Raw genomic sequence first — 22,310 nt, forward strand, 5'->3', positions numbered from 1 at the left:
TATGGTGTCTCTAAATAATACGATGACAATTTGAGTGTTCTTTCTTCTCATGCCAGATTGGAAATACTTAGAGTAAACTTTTACTATTTTCAAATCTTCTAAATTAATAGCAGTCAAGTAAAGTAGACAACACAGTGTGCTTGCCCAGAACTTGGAGTATGTAACTCTTACTGTGAATTGCTCTGATTTGTTCTATTTTGGACTGTCGAAAATATCAAAGAAAATGGTTTTATCTGTTTAATAAATAACTCAGCTTTTAACATCCCATGCTCTGCCTGTGCTATTTTTTTTATTAAACATTATTTACATTGGTCTGAAAACTATTTATTAATATAATATTTATAAACCATTTTTATATAGCGACAGCATTTTACACAGCGTTATACATTAAATAGGGGTCGCAAATGACAGACAGAGACAGACAGTGACAGTGGGGGAGGAGAGGACCCTTCCCTGAAGAGCTTACAATCTAGGAGGAGGGGGAAGTAACACACAATAGAAGGGGAGATATAGAGTAATGGGAAGTAGTGAGGGTTTTAACCTCCCTAGCGGTACATTTCAATGTACACACGCACCAAAGTCACGGGGGAACTCCCTTGGTGACCCATCGTGTGCAGAAGGCGCCGGAGGAAGAAGAAAGAAGACTGGGATCACAGCGATGGACAAAGCGGGACGCCGGCGGATCAGGTAAGGCTGTATTTACTATCTTTCCCATAGGTTTACCTACCCCAGGTGTGACTCAGGGTTACCAAACACACAAACTTTTTTCTACCCTGAGTCATACTCGGGGTTACCGCTAGGAAGGGTAAGAGACCGAAGAAGATGGGTAGGCAAGTTTGAAAAATGGGTTTTGAATGCTCTTTTAAATGAGCAGAAAGTAGGAGCAAGTCGAATAGGACAAGGAAGACCATCCAGAGACGGGGCAGCTCTAGAAAAGTCCTGGAGCCATGCCTGTGATGAGGTTATTAGTGAAGAAGTCAGTAGTGGGTCATTGTAGGAGTGAAGAGAGTGGCTAGGGGAGAATTTTTCAGGTCAGAAATGTAAGTGGGACAAGAACTGTGGAGGGATTTGAAGGCAAAGCACAGGAGCTTGAATTTGATTCCAAGGTAAAATGGAAGCCAATGAAGAGAACCCATTTATGCTATGGTAGTAGGGCAGAGGCATCCAGGCAGCAACAAATAGCAGCAATGCAGGAAAATATGGAGGTAGAAGAAATAAAGGGGTTCCAGAAAGATTTTGCTAAGAGTTACAGTGAATGCCTGATGAGAATGCTATCGAATGTCCCTAACTGGCTAAGGCCTTTCTTAAAGTGGAACTAAAATCACAGTTACAAAGTTAAAAATAAGGCAGGTGATTATTGCAGAAAGGATCGGACGATGTCCCTTCTGTCATACCCAACCTACCAAGCTGCACATCGGTGACTTGGTTGACCTTGACATCGCTGGCTTCCCCTGCATGTGTCTACGATCAATGACTTCCTGTGCAGGATTTACATCATCCCAGCATGGCCAATCAAGCTGAAGAGGAAGAGGAAAGGAAGATGGCTGCGCTCTGTGATGGAACACCGATAGGTGATCCATGGGGCTTTAGTTTTGCTTTACAAAGAAGCCAAAAAACCTACTACTATGTTTGTGGGAGGAAACCTACTACTAAATGTGGGAGGAAACCAGAATGCACAAGTTATCAGTCCTTTGATACCAAGGCTACGTACACAGGTCAAATGATTCTCGTCTCAAAAGCGACTCGGGCTGATATCGGACGAGAATCTGGCGTGTACATCGATCATCCTGGTGGATTCGCACCACGAATGAGGAATGATCATACTGAAAGTGAAGGGGAGAGAGAGCATCGGGGTGCCGCTACATTGTTCTCCTCCCTCTCCTGTCCATAGAGTAGAATGGTGCTGTATGTACATGAAAGATCCTTTCCAACCACCGTTATTGCCTGTGTGTACATGGCCATATTTTTAGGCTGGCCAGAGTTATGTAAGTGTATTTAATCCGTTAATTTATGCTTGTAAATCAGATTTTTCTGGCTATTATCAGATTGCTCGTTCTATTAAAATCAGAGAGCAAATGTCATGAATTATCTTCATGCTACCGTCCAGTTTTGTCCAGTTCAGCCTAATCTCTGACCTATGTATGACAGAATGGGCCAGAAAAAGCAGAGCCTCAAGAGCTTACTGATGTAATTGTCACCATTACATAATCACTGTAATAAGACTCGGGATTAAGTGCGACATGTAGAGAGCTATTTAAGCCGCTATTTGTAGCAAGCTTGAAAGAAGCACAGGTAACCTTTCCTTAGGTGAGTGGGAAAAACAGCCATTGTTATCCAACATTTTACCTAATTTTTTTTTATGTAGGTTACATGCGCTTCATATTCAAAGTAATCTGTTCAACAATTAGTGTGCTAAATATTAAAAATATTTACATTTATATTACCCTCCTTGATGTTACCTTTACCCTAGATAAAAAAATTATAAAACATTTGCTAAATTGGACATTTTAAATCTGATAATTTCACAAAAACCCTGAAGAATTAAAGGACACTCGTTTAATTTTTTTTCATGCAATATTTGTGCACGTTTTTAGGCCTAAATAATATATAACTGTAGTGTAACCAATCAAATCGCATAAAAAGTTTTTCTTTTTGTGTGTGTGTGTGTGCGCAAAATTTTTACATCTTTATTATTATTTTTTTATGTTGCTATGTTTTATAAATACTAAATTTTTCCCCTATTTTGTGCATGTGTGTGCTCCAGAAGATAATAAATGCCTATGCTCCATACATTTTTTTTTATTTTTTTGGTTTGGTATTAACTCATAGTGAGGACTTTATACAGTAACCGACACCATGCTGCATAATAGTATGTTGAGAAAAACATCTGTCCTATTTGCATTTAATAAAATAATTTACCTGTTCTGACTTACATACAAATTCAACTTAAGAACAAGCCTACAGTCCGTGTGTGTGTGTGTGTGTGTGTGTGTGTGTGTGTATATATATATGTGTGTGTGTGTGTGTGTGTGTGTGTATATATATATATATATATATATAGTAAAAGATGGAAAATTATTTTGAGGCGACCCCATCTTTTCCGCTAGATTTGCATTGAAATTATTTTATATGTTAATTATGTAGATAACAGTCTTTAGAGATAAACATGTATTATATGTTATGACAATACTCAGCAGTAGTGATTTTCTTGTAGACACTTGAAAACGTCAGAGCATTTTCTTCTTTTAAATTTAAGTTTAGTCATGCTCATAATCAAAAAAATATATACAACGCTCCATATATACAGGTAGTCCCCGATGTAGGAACATTCCGACATACAGACGCTTCCTAGATATGAATGGGGCTTCCCTGCTCCCTAGTGTGCAGGACGGAGGCTTAGAGGGCAGTTTGCATGACTTGCAGAAGGAATCTTTTTCCAAACACAGGTTGTGGGTGATCCTAAGGACTGAGCACTTTCTTGAGCCTCTTGTAACATTTTAATGACCAAGACAAAACTTCTTTTGCTTTGTGATTAACTCACAGTGAGGATTTTATATAGTAGCTGATACTCCTGGGCAGCACGGTGGCTCAGGAGTTAGCACTCTGGCCTTTGCAATGCTGGGTCCCAGGTTCGAATCACGGCCAGGACACTATCTGCATAGAGTTTGCAGCTTCTCCCCGTGTCTGCGTGGGTTTCCTCCTGGTACTCCGGTTTCCTCCCACATCCAAAAAACATGCAGTGAGGTTATTGGCTTCCCCCCCAAAATTGACCTTAGACTACATTGATGACATATAACTATGGTAGGGACATTAGATTGTGAGCTCCCTTGAGGGACAGTTAGTGCCACAACTATGGACTTTGTACAGCGCTGTGTAATATGATGGCGTTATATAAATACTGTGTAATAATAATAATACCATGCTGCATAATAATTTGTTGAGACAAACAACTGTCCTAATTACATTCATTAAAATAATGTGCCTGTTCCGACTTACAAACAAATTTAACTTAAGAGCAAACCTGCAGTCCCTATCTCGTATGTAATGTTTTGTATATTCAGGGATTCTCCTCCTCTGAGTCAATAAACAATATGAAAATACAGCCTAATGCAGTGCCCAACTCAGAAATTTTTTTAAGCTGGGTGGGAAGAAATTGTAGACGGGTGGAAGCCCCTGAGTTGTGACCCAACTCATCAGTAACCAACCAAAAACAACCGGGTAGTAGCTGAAAAGTGCTGGGTGGTGCGCCCGGCTAAAAGGGGCTGGGGAGAACACTGCTAATGACTAATGAGGGAGACTTAAGTAGTAAAACCAGTCAATTGAATTGTTGCTGCAGATCGGAAATAAGAAATATATTTCTAGCAAATTGTTCTAATGGTGTATTCATTTAGAAAATATATGGAAAGAATTATACTTTCCCTTTAATAACTGGCAGTTGCTTATAAGCCTAACATTTTAGAATGACAATGCTCTGGTCTGCATTGTGTCATTGACTCTCAGGCAATCGTCTCTGCCACTCATCTTCAGGCATAAAAATAAACCTAACTGAGATGTCTGGTCAGCACCATCTTGGTTTTTATCAGTCAACAGGGGGAGAGCACTACACCTCCAAGCTGAACATAATGACTTTGACCTTCCCTTGTACTCTTGACCCAGTTCATTGCCTCCTGATCTCAAGTGCTTAGAACCTGCAGTTGATATCAGCAAAGGTGAAGTCATTCGGAAATATATAAATAGCTGACACTCTCCAGAAGGGATGTAGACTGCCAATGAACCACACAGCTATCCAGCAGCTTATTCTAAAGCAGATAAATTAGTGCATACTTTGTGTTTTTCTGGGTACTGTATTTATTATCATTATTATTATTATTAATATTATTAATATTAAACAGGATTTATATAGCACCAGCATATTACGCAGCGCTGTACAATAAATAGGAGATTCAAATGACAGACAGATACAGACAGTTACACAGGAGGAGGAAAGCCCAGACCATCTTATAATCTAGGAGGTGGGGGAAGTAGCACACAATAGGAGGGGTAATATGGAAGTAGTAAGGGTTTTGGGAGACAGAAGAAGACAGGTAGACAAGTTTGAGAAGAAATGCTCTTTTAAATGAGCAGAAAGTTAGGAGCAAGCCGAATAGAACAATGAAGACCTTTCCAGAGAGTCGGGGCAGCTATAGAAAAGTCTTGGAGCCGTGCATGTGATGAGGTTATGAATGAGGAAGTCATTAGTAGGACATTGGAGGAGCAAAGAGCTTAGGGGGTATGTAGGATAAGAACTCCTGTGAGGAAGTCATTAGTAGGACATTGGAGGAGCAAAGAGCTTAGGGGGTATGTAGGATAAGAACTGTGGAGGGATTTGAAGGCAAGCACAGAAGCTTGAATTTGATTCTAAAGTGAATTGGAAGCCGATGAAAGAACTACAAAGAGATGTAATTGTATTGCATTTTACATTTCTTTTAGAATTTAGGGTACTTTTGGTATATTTAAAATTCATTTTTACTCTTCATCCCATTGTCCTTGGATGACGGCTTCTTGCTTTGATGTCAGTGGCGCTCCAGAGATGTTCAGAAATTGAAAAGTTGGCTGATGCTGCTTGACAGTCCTTGACTACAGGGTGCGCTTTTTTGGCACGCTATCATCCTTTCTGCACAATTTAACATGCCAGCTGTTTATTTTTTTCTGCCGTGACAGTGTTTTTTTTTTTTTTTTGGTAAATAAAAAAAAGCCAAGGGCTGCTTTCTGACTCGCCTAATATTTCAGCATGATCTGGTTTTTTGGTATGTTCCTTGTGTCAGAAGAATAAGAAGTTCTTGTTGAGGGTGTTAACATTTTCCATTGAATAGTTTTCATTTACGCTGCTTGCCGTGTTAACTAGATGTTCACAGAAGAACTCGCTGAAAGATACCAGATGGTTGTCGGGGATTAGAGAAGTGTGTGTAAAAATATACAGCCATCCAGCATGTGGTCTGGAGCAGACACTACTATCACTGCTATAATGGCTATTGAAGCAAGATATAAACTGTAATCCTTTATGCTGTAATCTTAACAAACCACTCAGCATTGAAAAGAATGTTCGACTTCTCCTGTGCTTCTTCGTGTGTTCTCCATGCCCTGCATAGGCAGCCAAAGTCATGTGCTTTGCTGAACTTTGTTTATTCACGTGTAAAATAATGGGTGGACTCTCAAGACTAAACGAAGACGGGATTAACAAGAAGTTTATGCGTTTTGTGGAGGGTAAGTCAGATGTATACAAGATGAAAACCTGGAATCTGAAATTTTCCATATAAATTTTGCATCTGAAAAAGGTCAAGGGGAGCTCAATTGAAGCTGTATATAAGGGAGGGTGGTTTACAGGAGAAATGTTGTTACCGTAGTTTTGTAATGATTTGTTGCTGTTGACATTGCTCTTGGACTCACCGGTTCTTTTACTTCAACTGCCCTCCCCTGTACATTTGTTAGACTTCAGCCACACCTTGTTTTTTTGGGTAGAGAAGGACTGTAGAAAGTTTAGAAAATCTTCTATTATGTATTTATTATGTCTGTTCTATTGGAAAAATGCTTTTTAACTATTTTCCTAATAATTACACAGAAACTTGGATTCTTATCCATGAGACAATAGTAAAAACTTGTCTGAGGTGCCGGCTTCCCCAAACATAGAAAAAGGCAAAAAAATGTCATTTCAGTTGTGATGAAGTTAGATGACATCTTCCCAGTAGAAGTCCCGTGAAACCTTAAGGTTCCTTTGGAGGTTGCTAGGGGTTTCTTGAGCAATGGGCAGTTTGTGACTCTCATGTCAGTTTAACAGGTACCAATTATCTTTTTGGCTATCTGTAGGCGTTGCAGCATTACAAATCATCATGTACTGTGAGCTGTGGATGTAGTAATTATAGAAGGGGTTCCCTGAAGACCTGAAAGTTATTTCAAGGTTTCCCCCCCATGTTTAAAGTCAGGAAACACTGCAGTAGAGACACATTACAATAATATAGATTAGGTTATTCCTTATTTTGATGGATCAACCAGCAGCTTCCTCTTCTCTTAGGTTAGCAAAGCCAAAAGTAAAAATCGGTTATGGAGAGAAGTTCAACCCTTGGAAGGTTGACTGCCTGGATGGGGACTCAGTTGTGCTTGACAATCCTCTATCTATAGACAGTTGAAAGCTGTAACTATTCACCTGTTATGAGCTAAGTTGCATGTCATACAGACATGGGGCGTACATAATATAAATTAGTTAATGAGCCAAGGCATTATCATTTGTGGTCAGTTTTAGGCACAATGTTGGCAATAGTTAACGTCATGGTTTGAAATAATGGCTGTGAAATAATGTTGAACGGAAGCATGTTAGTCTGTTGAACTGCATAATCTTTTTTGGTTTTACTCTAGCCGTTTTAGAAAGTAAATACTGTTCATGCTCCTCATACCCAAACTAATCATTTTAAAGAAAGCCCATACAGTACTGCCTACTTGTTTTGCCATTTTATTCTGCATATGGTTCAGTACAGCAGCTTCTTGCCACACTTGTTGAGTAAGCTGTAGGTTGGTGGTGGCCCCTGTACTGTGACCCAACTTTTCAGCAACCACCTAAAAACAGCCAGGTGGTTACTGAAAAGTAATGGAAGGTGCACCCAATTTAAAGAGGCAGGGAAGAAGACTGTAATGTGTGCTTACAGTTTATTATTCACTTCCTCAACTGACACAACAGGCACTCTTAGGCTACATATACACATGCAAAAATTATCATTAGAAAACAAACAATTAACGACTGATCAACCATTATGCACAATTATTTTGAACGATTGTACTATGCACAATTCTGTACATGCTGTAAGGATACAATCGTTCAAATATAATTCACCAATAATGTACACACACTAGATACGATCGTTTGATTGATACAGGAAGTGACATGTACAAGAGAAAGTGTAGCGCAGAACAATCCACGATCACTGAACCGTACACACAATAGATAGCAAACGATCGTCGCCCAATCAGATCTGTCGGGGCGGTCATTCATTTCCAGCGACATTCCTCGTTCATCGGCGTTGTTGCCCAGTCGTTGTGCACTTTTTTTGTTATCGATTATCGGACGAACGGTCACTAGTTGTTCGTTTCCAATGATAATTATTGGACGTGTGTACATAGCCTTACTCATTCAGAGATTACTACTAGTGTTCCTTTTAAAGATAATCTGTGTTCTCTTTAGCTGTACATATCATCAGTTTATGTAAATGAAATAATGTGCATTACTGTTTTATCAATAGGATTGTATGTATAGTTTGTGTATATAAGTGTCGCTATATTTGTTCAGGTCTTTAACGTTGCAATGCCTCCGCCGGCCTGCCTTCTTCTCATAGTGCGTCATGCTCCCATCTCTTCTCTAGGTAAAATATGGTTCATCAGACCAGGCGACCTACTTTCATAGCTCTATAGTCAAGTTCCCACACACATGTTCCCATGTAGATGCTTTTGACAGTGGACAGAAGTCACCATGGTGTAGGCAGCACCATTTGTTCTACAATAGCCCTTCTGTTGGATCAAACTAGCTAGGCCACTGTAGGCATCAGTACACCATGGGCTTACATGACCCTATTGATGGTTCACTGGCTGTCCTACCACCATGAGTGATATCTGTGTTGTGAACTTATGCCTTGCTTTACTGTAAAGTAACTGTAAAACTTTTAAGTGTGCATTGCCACAACATACACCTTTGAATGAATCCATAAGGGGTCAGTTTTATTCTGTGTATGGTCTGGTAAGGCTACATCAAAGTGAACAAATATTCTTTGGTGTGTTAAAATGTTAAAATTGTTAAAATTGTCTGCAGAGTTGAATTTCATATGCTGGTGATAAAGATATTTTCTTTGGTATGATGGTGACTTAAAGTTGACTTTAATGGGGATACCAATTCAAAGGGTCATTCAGGTCCTTTGGGTATCCACTTATCTATGTAATAATGATTTAGATAATAGAATAAATACATAATTTGCATGGCTATATGACAGTTTATTGAAACCAATCTAGGGATGAATGTCATATCTAACTATACTATTTCGTTATCTTTCAGGGTGAATGTGTCCTTACCGTACAACTCAGTAAACGGCATAAGAAAAAACCTGATGTATTTTACCTGCTCTTTACTGGTTCCACACAGAGACATGTAGCGAGTACGCAAAGAGTCAGCTCGTCAACTCTACAAACCGTTGCACCAGGTAGGTGGTTCATTTTGGTTTTGAACTTTTATCTATCAAACATGGTTGATCTGAAGTCTTCAGGCAGTTAAGTAGTTACTTGAACCAGCAATGAGATTTAGGAAATTGCAACTTTTGGACATTTGGAGGACCAAAGGTGACATTTTAATGGTTTAGCCTAATGCTAAGATTTTTGTCTGTATGGATGATCTTAGGCAATTATAAAGACATCAAAGTATATCCATTTTTAATCAGCTCAGCATATTCTTATCAGACTCTGTACATTATTAATTAGCTTTTTTGTGCCTGAGCAAGAAGATTATAGAAGGCAGTTTCTATGGGAAGACAATGTTCTTTCTCATATTACTGGAAAAAGTTCTGTTAGTTTATGAAATCTCTGTACATTTTGTACTTCTACCATCATCCTGTCTTTTATTGCATAGCCCTTTTTGTATCATGTTTACCGAATACAAAAAGCACTTTTTTTTTTAGTCTAATATAAAAAAATGGTTACATGTAGGTTTGCTACCTATATTCTTATGGGTTTTTTGAAAGTCATAACTGGTATGCATCCATTGCAGTGTTCTCCCCAGCCCCTTTTAGCTGGACACACCACCCGGCACTTATCATTATTCTCCCGGCTGTTTTATGGTGGTTGCTGATGAGTTGGCTTACAATGCAAGGGCTGCCACCCACCTAAGATTTCATCCCACCCGGCTTAAAAAAAAAATCCTGGGTTTAACACTGCTTTGTTGCCAATTCTTGACATTTGAGAGACAATAAACCTTAAAGAATAGTACTTCTGTGTTCTTTAAACTAATCCACATAGAGTGTAATTTAAGTATCTGTTTCTACAAGGACATCAAAACCTCAAAAAACGCATAGAGTTTGCAGGTTCTCCCCGTGTTTGCACAGGTTTTCTCCCACATTACATAAACATGCAGTTAGGTTTATTGCCACCCCCCCTAAATTGACCTTCGACTGTATTAAAAAAATATGACTATGGTAAGGACATTAAATTGTGAGCCCCCTTTGTGTGGGACAGCTAGTGACATGACTATGGACTTTTAGGTGTGCCAAATGGCATTGAACCTGGAACTATGCAGGCATCATCAGATTTGAGGTCAATTGGCCAAAGGTCAAGGAACCTCTATATTATAATAAGAAGGCAGAAGCCCAAAGCCTATCCATTTGCAGGCCTGCTAATACAATACTGGAGGACCCCCAGGGTTTTTAGGGAACAAGATCACGGAACTAATTAAGAATGGCTCGTCTATACCAAATACATTACTATGATGCCACCTATCATATTAAATTACTACATAATTGTTAATATATGAGTATTCTGCCTTCTTCATATAAACCAATTCGACTAGTTAAAATACAAGCAATTGTATTATTTAAAAATGGTGCCTAGTTATTTGCAAATACAAATAGTGATACAACTTTCTATGCTTCATATAAAGTTTTACTACATGTTATTATTTGATTGTAATCCACCATAGTAATATTACCTAAACACATAAAAAAAAGTTTGAAACTTTAATCTTCTTTTAGAATAATTGAATATTTTCCCTTGAGTAAAGGCCTGTCAAAAATATAACCTTTCCTGTCACCGATATGCACCTGTTAGTGAATGTTTGTGTTAAAGGAATGGACAACCGAATTCAGGCGAATAATATGTTACAGGTGTTTTCCTTTTTGAACCATTGGTTATCTGCATTATCCATGCAGCACACATGGTAAAACCACAAGTCCCTTTACTCTGACAGATGTTGACCAGATTGTGTTTGTGATAAAGAATTTATGTGACCCAGCAGGAAACTGAACTGGGTACTTATATTTTATTACTTTTGCTACCAAGCTGTGAAATAAACATTAACTGCCTCTTTAATTATATAAATCGTTTGCTTGCATAATAAATCTTTGCAAGACTAGAAGTCAAGGAAAGTAAGAAGTTCAGACTTGTCTTTTGATGATCTTTTCATGTTTAATAAAACTCATAATTAACTGATGTTTCCACCATTTCACATTGCTAGAAATGTAATTTAGTACTTGCATGCATGTGTTCAATATAAAATCACATTGCACAACTCATCCACTGCAACCCATGCAATGGTTAAGCATTTGTAGGCATATTTTGGTTTACAGTCTATTTTTGGCAATAGGTAACCGGTACAAATGACAAAGTACTTCATCCATCATAGCCAGGTTTTGGATCAGCTGCTGTTCTAAAGAAAAGTTGGGATAATCGTTTCCTCGCAACTATTGTTTTGTTCCATTTTAATTTATGATGAGGGCACAGTTCCTATAAATAACTATTTGGCACGTTCTATTCTTGTTCAGGAGAATGCAAGATACCGCTGTTCTATGACCCCATGTCTCTTGTGTGTATCTGCAGAGAGAGAACAATGTTGGCCTGTCAGAAGTTTGGTGGTTTATGTCTATATTATATTTTGTATCCTTTCATTCCCTATAAACAGAGTAGCTATAAGTATTAAGAGACATTCAAAGGAAAAATCCTATTTTCATCAAGCCATATGCTGTACTGGCCATTTTGTAATTGTGCCAATCTTTACCCATTGTTCTCCCCAGGCCCTTTTAGCTGGACGCACCACCTGGCATTTTTTGGGTGGTTACCAAAGTTGGGTCATAATACAGGGGCTGCCACCCACCTGCAATTTCTTACCACCTTATGTGAAAAAAATTTCTGGCTTGAACACTGGATTATAATATAAAAACCCTCCCAGTCAGAATGTAGAAAATAATATGTGCAATGCATGCATCATGTTCAACAGAAATATTTGCATTGAGGTTTGTCGAAATACAAAGGTGTGCTGAAACAGCTGAAGACTTCATTGGTGAGATTTTCCTAGGGTATTTGTGCATTGTTTCCTTTTTCCATAAAGGGTTTGGAGTTGTATTGCACATACAGTTCATTGAAGCTCTGCTGGGACGTTATTGGGGGTCATAGCTATGTACAAAATCCATCAGTATATTGCTGGCGGTGGTGGCTTTCTGATTATTAAACAGATTTCATATGAAGTGGTGCAAGGCAATAAAATGCTTGATATTCTCAATATGTTCAATCAAGCTCTGGATTGTTTATACACCTAGTGTTGTATTCCTAGCATTGTAGTGCCGATAAGGCTATGTTACACAATTATTTGGCTTTGTAGTGGCCCCAGGAATTGAACAGAGCTGGGAATTTCAGTGTTGATGTTCAGCTCTAGGCTGTTTAAGATATAAAAGCCAAGATGTGATTCAGCTTTGCCAGCAACAATAAAAACATGAAAAATTCAAGTGGGCACTTAATGTTTCTCAGTGTCTTGCCAGGTATATTTATGTATATTGCCTGCAGCTTGCATGAATGTTATGTTTTTTTAGGCATCAATATCCCCATTTTGGTTATTTGCACATTCTTTTTATCTATGATCACAGATTGGATACCCATGGAATAACATGTTGGCCTCTAAATTATCTGTGTTACTGGTCTTTTAAGGTTTGTGGTGCTTCCTTATGCCAGCTTTGTGGTTCTTGTCACCACTGTAGTTATCTGGGATTTAGGACAGCACTCTGCACTTATTAGGTTTGGACCTTTGGTCAGCTCTCGTCTAGAATGTCACGGACTGTGCATATTTAACACCTATGATTTACATGTGGATTTGTAGACATCTGCTGTTCTCCGACATGTGATATAAACAGGCCACTGTTGCTAAAACACAAGCTTGCATAGTGGTCCATTTGTGCATATTTCACAGCACATGACCCCGTTGTGTTTGTGCTTCTGTTTTCTTCCACTATGCCAAAAAGAATTAGGCATCGACTGTTCTAAAATGTGTTGTTTGAAATGAAAAAAGTGTGTTAATTACAGTTAATGCTTGTGTAGCTAAGGATTTCCATGTTTGTGTTTGCCTGTTGCCATGTGCCAATTGCTAACACAGCAGAATGCTGTCTCCATGTCAAATTTTTATAAGTAAATGTAAAACAATCTAAATAAACCCTGATGAGTGAAAAGTAGATCTGTCCAATGGGTACAGGAAATGCTAAAGGGTTTTTTTCATTCTAACAAAAAAGTCCTATCTCTGTCTTTACATCCGACATACTTCCATGTATTAGATGCCTATACATCCAATGCGTGCTGTGATTTGTTCTGAAACAACATTGGGGCTGGTGGATGGAAACACAAGAGTAGGTGGGGACGTTGGCACCCTATACACCAGCTGTGTCAAATTTAAAGGTTCTGTTTGTGGCTTTATTCTGCAGGTGGGAAAGTTTCCAGTTACGAGCAGGAGTGTAAACTCCCTTCTTTTGAAGAGATTTTCCAAATGGCACCCACAAAAAAATGTTGGGGGTTCTATTAAAAAGGCATAATAAAACCAGAGGGCCAGCTAATATACTATCCAAAATTTATCATTTACCCCCCTGCCCATATCTGTTACACTATATAGTTGCTGATCAATATGAGACACTACAGAACAAATGTAGTAGAATCATATTGTGAGGTCCTACAATGACAAATTGTTCATTACCCATAGATTGCACTGTGAAATTGAACCATGTACAGAAAGCTTTTGGGTACCCATTGACCAGCAAAGAGCAGGTATCTTTGAGAAACTCGCTTGCACAACCTTCATATTGTTCCGCCTTGATTAACTTGACTTTCATGTTGCAGAAAATCTAAACTAAAACATTACTTTTTTCTGTTGAGAAAAAGTAGTGAGCAATTTTCATTTATAGGTTTTATTTAATTTTGTTTTTGACTATGCATAGCATGTTTTAGGTTTTTTTGGTTGTACCTCTACGCAGCTCAATTTTCTCAAACAATACTTGAATTGGTCATGTTGCCTTGCTTTTACCAACCCCCATAGGCCTTACAGTTGTAGGTTTCAGAAAAAGTTTAGCAATTCAGTGGAATAAGGTCTCCCTTAGGACAGTTTGGTAGTGCACCTCCCTAATAAAATGCTTGTTTGGTTTTGGAAGAAATTATAATTACAAAATTAGGTTACCCTGGGGTGTAGAAGACACGTGAAGCACAGCATGCCAGAAATATGAGTGGCTAAATTGTGCTGAATATCGGGCGTGCCTTGAAGGAGCATGGTAAGGGTCTGAGACTACATATTGTATACACTGCACATAGCCTGCAGTGCTTGTACCTACAAAATACTCCATAATTACTGTGCCATGAGTGAGAGTGTGTCGCTTACATAACCCTAAAGCAGGGGTGTCAAACTCAAATACACAGAGGGCCAAAATAAAAACTTAGACAAAGTCGCGGGCCAACCTTAAAGTTTATTGAAAAAATTGAGGAAGTTTTTCCTTCTCATTGGAGATAGAGAGATAAATATATTAGAGAAATAGCGCCGCTACTACAATTCTCTGCGTCAATAAAACAGTACAATGCGGGGCTTAATGTTATGAGTGTCTGGAACTCCCTCTTCACTGAAAAAGCACCGCTACTACAATTCCCTGCTTCTATAAAACAGTCCAATGCGCGGCCATGCATAGGCAGAAGGGCCGCTGGTCTATGGACGCGAGTGATGGCGGGAATTGTAGTAGCAGCGCTATTTCAATGCAGCCATGGGCCAGCTGCAATTTATATTTAGAATTTAGAATTTCTTTGGGGGCCAAAAAAAACTTTTTGGGGGCCAGATTTGGCCCTCGGGCCAGACACCCCTGACCTAAAGGATTACAAAAATCTTCTTGGCTGGGTTCAGGCTATTGGTATTTTGCAATGAAGTTTACCACCCCTGATGTTAAACTCTCAGGTGTGTAGAGTGCAGGGGTATGTTACAGAGTGTAGCACTACACAATGTTATACAGAAACAATACATTGTTATACAAATATCATACAAAGTCTAAATAGATCAGCAATAAATGAGTACATATCATACACTGCAGGTTAGTGGGGGGAAAAATGTCTCAGCTCGGATGTGGGACAAGTAAGGAAGAAAAAAAGGAGAAAAAAAATGTGAAGCTGAGGAGAAACAATATTTCCAAGTGGGGTGTAGGACAACAGTGGTGTCCAAGGGAAGATGATGATGAACAATACTGCATAGCTGGTTTAAGTAGTCCATGTATCACGCTGCTTCCCCCTGTTCTTCTTTTATAACTGTGACTTTGACCTGCAGCTTTGACCTTATTGCCTGCAAGATACAGCCCAACTCTGTGGGATGTTGGGATTGTATTAGAAATCTGGGACAGTTGGGTATTTATTTACATCTCTAACATTTTGGAACAATTCTGCAAATAATAGTGGATTGTGATGTATTGGATGGAAAAACAAATCAAGTGTGTTTACGTGCTCCTTATTCACCCATTAACCAAATCAAAAAAATGGTTGTGGCAAACCCTGGCAGCATATAAGTCATTAAGGGACCTGCAGATGCTTACCTAAACTTACTCTGGAAGAGATATCTGCCTATTAGAATACATAGAAATAGTGACCGTATTTAGAAATCTCATGATTAATATAGAATTTAATGCTTGTGCAATTGCTCAAACTGTATTTGTCGGGTTAGTGGGGAAATATTATCTAAATAGGATATAAATAAATGCAGTTCAGGTGTAAAGCAGGAAACATAAAAACCTCATATGACCTCAAAAGCTATGTATGCCAAAGCTTCAGAAAACAGGGCAAGTCAAATGGCTTTGTGCAATATTGTGGTATAATTTTGGTGTCAAGGACAAGCCATTGTATGTCAACTTCCTTTGTGTGGATTCTAACCACACGTACTGTAGGCAATAATGGCATAATTATCAATGACTGCTGCAATATATAGTCATTTGTCAAGCTACTGATAGCCTACATTTGTTAGGTCTATATTCAGCCTACACTGATCAGCCTGAACAGTAAATCCAGTGAAGTGAATTGCTGAACACCTGCCTGGTGTTGAGATATATTGGGTAGCAAGAAAAGGGGTCAATTTTTGGAAACTGGTGCAAGGGAAACCAACACTTGTTCATGAACTTAGGGATAGGCTGTCCCATTTGATCCAACCCTACGAAAGCTACTGAGACACAAATTGCTGAAAAAAATTAAAGCAGAATTTACCCACTGTGGGGACCCCAACAGTTTTTGCCATAATGGGTCAGTATGCACAGCATATCGATAGAGTATGGTAAGCTTGCTTCTGGATGTGGTCCCTTCCAGTGCTGTGTCAACTCCCTGCTTCCATTCTGTCTCCAACACTATAATGTCTTCTATTCCTCATCAGGGCTTGGCATATTCCTGCTACGGCCCTTTGGCAGACATTGGTGATGTCATTTTTGAGCATATGCCGTACATTATCCCAACACCGGGCTTCATTGCTATGGCTGTGCAGTGTGCTATGCATGTAAAGCAATCAGGGTGCCAATTAAAAAATATTTATAGGTTTCTCCCTCTCGGAGACCTGATCTGTTGGTAATATTTATTATTTTAGGGTTAAATTCCCGGGAAAGGTGTCAGGACATACCGATACAAATTGCAGCTTGCTATGGATGGGGCTGCATAGTTGCAGATCAGAGTGCTGTTCAGTTGATCCCTTTCTACTGCACAAAGTGCCACAATGAGCCCATGAGGGGCAGAATTGGACCATGAAGCAATAGAAGAAGGTGGCCTTTTGGGCAATGTCACCCGAAGGATCTTTTGCTAATAGTCCAGATACCACAGGACATCTTCAGAGCTCCATGAGTCCATGCATTGATGGTCAGAGTGGCTTTGGAGGCACAAGCAGCACCTACACAATTTTAGGCAGGTGGTTTCCCCGATTTGGCTGATTAGTGTATGTACCTAAGATCTTCATGTAAAGATTTGTAAAAGCAATAGGAAAAATGAAATAAGTCCCACCATAGGACAAATTCATGTCTAATATCTTTGTAAAATATGGAGAAGGATAAAACGAACTATATGTCTACATGTGGAAGCTAAGCTTTCATAGGAAGTAGATGATCATTATCTAAAAAGAGGTGGCGGAAGTATTTTTTCTGAAGCAAGATTTAATTCTGTTTTTATGAAAGCAGGAAGTGTAAATGTTTGCTGTCATAGAGGTCATGATCCATGCCTTATGTAGTAATTACCAGGGGGTGCTAATACATGCTATGCCTGGACAGAGTTTTGCTGGATGCTGCAGAACATTCAATTAGAGATTCAATGTAGAAAGTATTTTTTATGAAGTCAGATTTAGTAGACTACATGTTAAAGGACTGCAAATAATGCATTAAAATGGGTGTGTAGAGTACAAATCTTCGCTGTTTTTGACTTCTCGTCTACAGTATTCAATATGCAGCCCACATACAGGGCTACGTATAAATATAGCAATATTTGCACTGTACTGAGCCTGAGATGGTACATTTCAAACAGCACAAAAAGACAGATTATAGACCTTACATTTGCAAAGCTCATCTTCCAGTGAAAGTAGTTTTTTTCAGGTTAGAAAAATGCCTTGCTAGTGCTTGAAAGTTTTCCAAAAATTCAGTTGATTTTTAAATCATTTAAAATATACAAGATTCTGTACGTGAGTACAGAAAGAGGTAGTTCTGCAGTTTTTGTTTGCTTGCTGTCATGTTATCATTGCTGTATTTCATCCATTTCTAAAATAAGCTGCTTTCCTACATTTGCTGGTATGCTATGAAATTATGAAGGACTTGTGATTTTGATAAGACGATAGAACACAGAGCGTTCTCAATTTTTTTTTGATTGCTCCACCACCCTCCTGACATTGAAGTGTGCAGAGCAAGATGTAGAGTTCCTTTGATTATTTTCACATATAGATGACACTATGCAATGTCATTACATGTGAACACAACCTAATCTTTAATCCAATTAGAGCTTCATTGGCAGAACGCCTGTTGCAAAGGCTAAAAAAACACCCCCAGAAAAAAAAAATGTATGTGAAGTGTGTGTATGTATATGTATGTGTGTGTAGGTATATACGTGTGTGTGTGTGTGTGTGTGTGTGTGTGTGTATGTATATGTGTGTGTGTGTAAATACATACATACATACATACACATACATTCGGTGTGCTCAAACACACTTCTGTTTACTCTTTGGTTGATTTTTGTGTCTTGATAAATGCAACAATGTAATATGACATTTTCTCTGGTTATTAGCCTTGGAACAATCATAACACAACCCATAATGATGTCAGGTTCTAAAATGTATGCAGCCTTTTAAAGGGGATCAGATTTAAACAGAAAATGACAAAAATTGTGATTTCCCACTGCTCATTACTATACAATTTTGGTGTGAAAGTTTCAAAATGTATGCATTTCTATTTTTCACCCTGCTGTAAGATGTTGGCGCATATGTTTATTTAAATTTTTTATTGAAAACTGAATTTATAAAAAGAAAAATACATCAAAGAAATCATTTTTCAATCCTGTAAATATTTGATTTATCGTTTTGAAGGCAGGTAAAGAAACTTGTGCACAAGTGGTAAACCTTCAGATTTTTCTTTTTACCACATGGGCATTATTATCCTAAACAAGTTGTGACTAGACCCGTCAAACACAAGCTACATAATTATACTGAATTCAGCCAAATGATCTTCTAATGATCTAGTAGAACGTGCTGTAGAAATGTGTGCATTGGGGCGTATGTGCAGGCTTGCTTTATGCAGAATTGTATTTACAAATGAAAAAAACTGGTTGTGCTACACAAACCAGGCTCTCTCTTGAAAGCATTGCTGTTTGAAAATTCAGAATACTGGTCACATGGTTAAAAAACTTCCTGTCAAAGGAAGTAAGACCATTATCTCTACAGCACATGGTTGTAAGGCAGCCTTGTGAATTATTTTTAGTGATATTTGTTTAGTTGTACACATAACAAAATTCGCAAAACAAAAATTAAAATAAAAAGATAAAGGATTCTCAAAGCACTAGATGTGGCTAAAGGTACAGCTGAGCCCAAATTTTTACACCCCCCCGCTTTTAACACCCAGATGGTAAATCTGCCTATTGAGCCCTTTAATAAAGGATGAGCCACTCTTGTAGATACATTTGCACCTTCATATGGTTATCTTTTGAACCAGCAGTCATTTTCAACCACTATAAATTGTTTTATACAAAAATTTATATATATATATTTTTTTTTTTAACAAATGAGCTTTCTGTATAACTTATCACAGTATTGTTAAAGGCCCATTTAGTTCTTTGTGTGGCGGCATGCACAAGTGAGCTGCAACCCATGGCAATGCAGAGAAAAAAGGGTCTTTTGCTTTAGGGTGCATTAACACTCTATTTAATTGCATTGTGCTCCTTTAATGCAATGTTAACACTTTGCATAGATCTAGATGGCCCTGTATGGTCATTGTATTTTCTCCATTTAGTATGTCCACTTTTAACTGTTGCAAAGATGCCATTTTAATCAGTACTGAATAAAAGAAAATTAAATGGTTATTGAAAACTAAGAGATTTCTTTGTTTAAATAATTAATGTTGAATTCTTACCAACTGTTAATTTTATAAATCTTTCCTCTCTTTCAGCCCACGGCTGCTGTGAGATTGTCAGAGTCTCACTGTGCGTGTCCAAGAACGGCTCGGTGGTTGTTTTGGGAGAGGAGACCTTTGAATTCATCCATGATGAAGCTTACGATTCTGCACAGTTTTTAGCAGCCAATGCCACCAACCAGCAAGCCCTGAATTTCGCTAGGTTTCTGATCAGCGCACAGCCATGTCCTGGGGATGTGACCATTCTGGATAGGAAGATCACCTTGGCTTTTAAACATCTACACTTACCTAGTGGATGGAATGTCCTTGGCGAAACACATTTAACAGGTAAAGATCTACAATACAAAATGAAAAATCGAACAGTTGGCAGCATGTTGCCTTTATATATGTGCATTCAGTCCTCATGGGCTACAAATTGGAGCTTGTGATATAATTTTAAATAATTTCTGAGTCTGTTTCATTGGAAGTTTTGTTTTTAAACAGCAGAATGACTCTGTAAGTAGCACAATTGTCTTTTGGATGGATTTTGTTCTCCCATGTTTGCTTGGATTCCCTCCCACATCTCAAAAGTATATCTGTAGGCTACTATGCTTTCCCCCAAAGTTGGCCTTAGCGTATGACTGTGTTATAATGTTTGTAACATTTAACTATGGTGGGGAAGTAGATTGTGAGCTCCTCCTTCTATAATAATAATTGAGACATTGGCCACCTTCTTATATCTCTTGAAGACTGCTAACTTCTGCCATAGTTTTACCTTTTTGAACACACTGGGGGATTTTGGACATTCCTTCATACCTAAGAGTGTCCCATTTGCTCTTGATGCTGTAAAATAATGATACCTATATCATGGACCTTTGTATGGAGGAGACCCACACTACGGCTTTGAACTTTTTGCCCCTTAAGTCTTTTATGCCAATCTAATGATGGTTTGAAGACTGAGAAGCCACATCAGAACCAGGTAGCTTGCATTTTGTCCAACGTTGAGCAATGACATCTGCCATGTTTATTCCTAGCACAAGAGACCAGATGGAGATTCTGTTCTTGGATGCCCACCAAAGCACCGGAACATGGAACAGTGCAACAAATCATTGAATCTAGCGAAATTTTGCTGAAAACTAGGATGTTCCCCATTGATGATTGGAATGCCCCAGATCAGACCTGCTTGGCCATTTTACCATGGGAGAATTCCTAAAAATAACTTAGATCTTGGGGAACCCCATGCTATAGTTACTATATCCTTAGACCACAAAACATAAGGCATGGTGATCAGTGGGAAGGATGCCACTTTTATTTCTGGCCATTGGGTAGAAAATCACCCTTACAGATAGCCAAAAAGTTCATTGGTGTCAGTTATACTGACCTGAGAGGCACAAAATGCTTATGGCAGAACCCCTATAAACCTCTGGAGGAACTCTAGGTATCCACAAAACCCTGGTTGAGAAACACTAATCTAAATAAACATGAGTGTTGCACATTGTGTGTGGTAATTATTGTGTGTTAATTATTGTGTGCACGGCAATTAACCCACATGAACCATCGTTATCAAGGAGATATTACCTGGCCGTGCACCCATTGATCACCTTTACATTCCCTTATCCTCCCCTTTTTATTTATTGGATTTCAGTTCTTTCAATCATGAATTTAGCATCATCTTAACTGGTGCTGCTCTTATGCACACTATTTTATTACAAATAATTTTGCTGCCTTTGGACATAGTCCAGAATATTTATTTCAATGTATACATTTTAGAAAACATCCATTAGTAAAGTGTTAGAAAGTCATAGTAGGGTATTTACATTTTTTTTCTTTGTGATCCCTTAATCATTTGCAGGTAACTAGCTCACAGGTTATACAAAACCAAGAATTTTGTCAACACAAACATACCACATGTTACAATGTGATTTTACTCAAGCGTGTCAATTCCTACATACCATCGCTCCAAGTCACATTGCTTACAAATTGTTGAAGTGTTCACGGGGTCATAGAGTTATTCTCGTGCTGTGATGTTTATGTGATGGGAACTCCTTCTTGGAGACCAGTTACTGCTGAGTCAGGGACCTGCAGGTGCCAGAGTGAGATATGGATTACATCAGGTGTAAATGGAGGATTAAGGGGCCACACTGATGTCTTTGCATGTCAGGTGTGACAACCGCATTATATACTGATTAGTGGTAAACAGTGGCTGCAGCTTTTTTTTGGCTGAGGTCACTTTAGGATTAATGAGTGAGAAAGCAGATATCTATAGCAGCCATGTGAATGTTTGCAGCTGTTCAATATAGTTTGAAATAATTTGTCTGAAAAAAAAGTTGATTGCATTTAACTTGAAGGTTAAGTTACCCATGAAATCTTGCATAGTGCATGGCCACATTGAATCTCTGAAGTCAAGGCCTAGATGATTCTAGATGTCTCCAGCCACTAAATTTGGGTGGCTATTATCACACTTGTTGCAGCTTCGAATGTATGATGTGAGAAGCTTACTGGAAAATTCAAATAAGCAATCTGAATACAGGAGAGCAGTCTGTACAACTGTGCATAACAAAAGGTAAGACTGGAGTTCATCTTTAATTCGGTGATCGCACCAACAGGGGTTTTGGATGCCTCATCAGCCCTGGTTACTGCAGTAGGGAAGGAAAGTTGTCGGAACGTATTCAAATGAGTCAGAAGTGGTGCTGGTTATCTGTCAAG

General features: G+C 38.6%; 1 protein-coding gene across 5 annotated transcripts in view; it reads left to right on the top strand.

The window, feature by feature from the left end:
• Nucleotides 1-22,310, top strand: part of AKAP13 (A-kinase anchoring protein 13) — a 171,135-nt gene that overhangs the window by 46,607 nt on the left and 102,218 nt on the right. For all 5 annotated transcript variants that reach the window (XM_072402694.1, XM_072402696.1, XM_072402697.1 and 2 more), the window contains exons 4-5: nucleotides 9,071-9,215; nucleotides 19,662-19,952. In XM_072402694.1, the coding sequence (XP_072258795.1) occupies nucleotides 9,071-9,215; nucleotides 19,662-19,952 (436 nt within the window). The remainder of the gene's footprint in view (nucleotides 1-9,070; nucleotides 9,216-19,661; nucleotides 19,953-22,310) is intronic.

Source organism: Pyxicephalus adspersus, chromosome 2 (assembly GCF_032062135.1).
Source record: "Pyxicephalus adspersus chromosome 2, UCB_Pads_2.0, whole genome shotgun sequence".
Classification (NCBI taxonomy): Eukaryota; Metazoa; Chordata; class Amphibia; order Anura; family Pyxicephalidae; genus Pyxicephalus; species Pyxicephalus adspersus.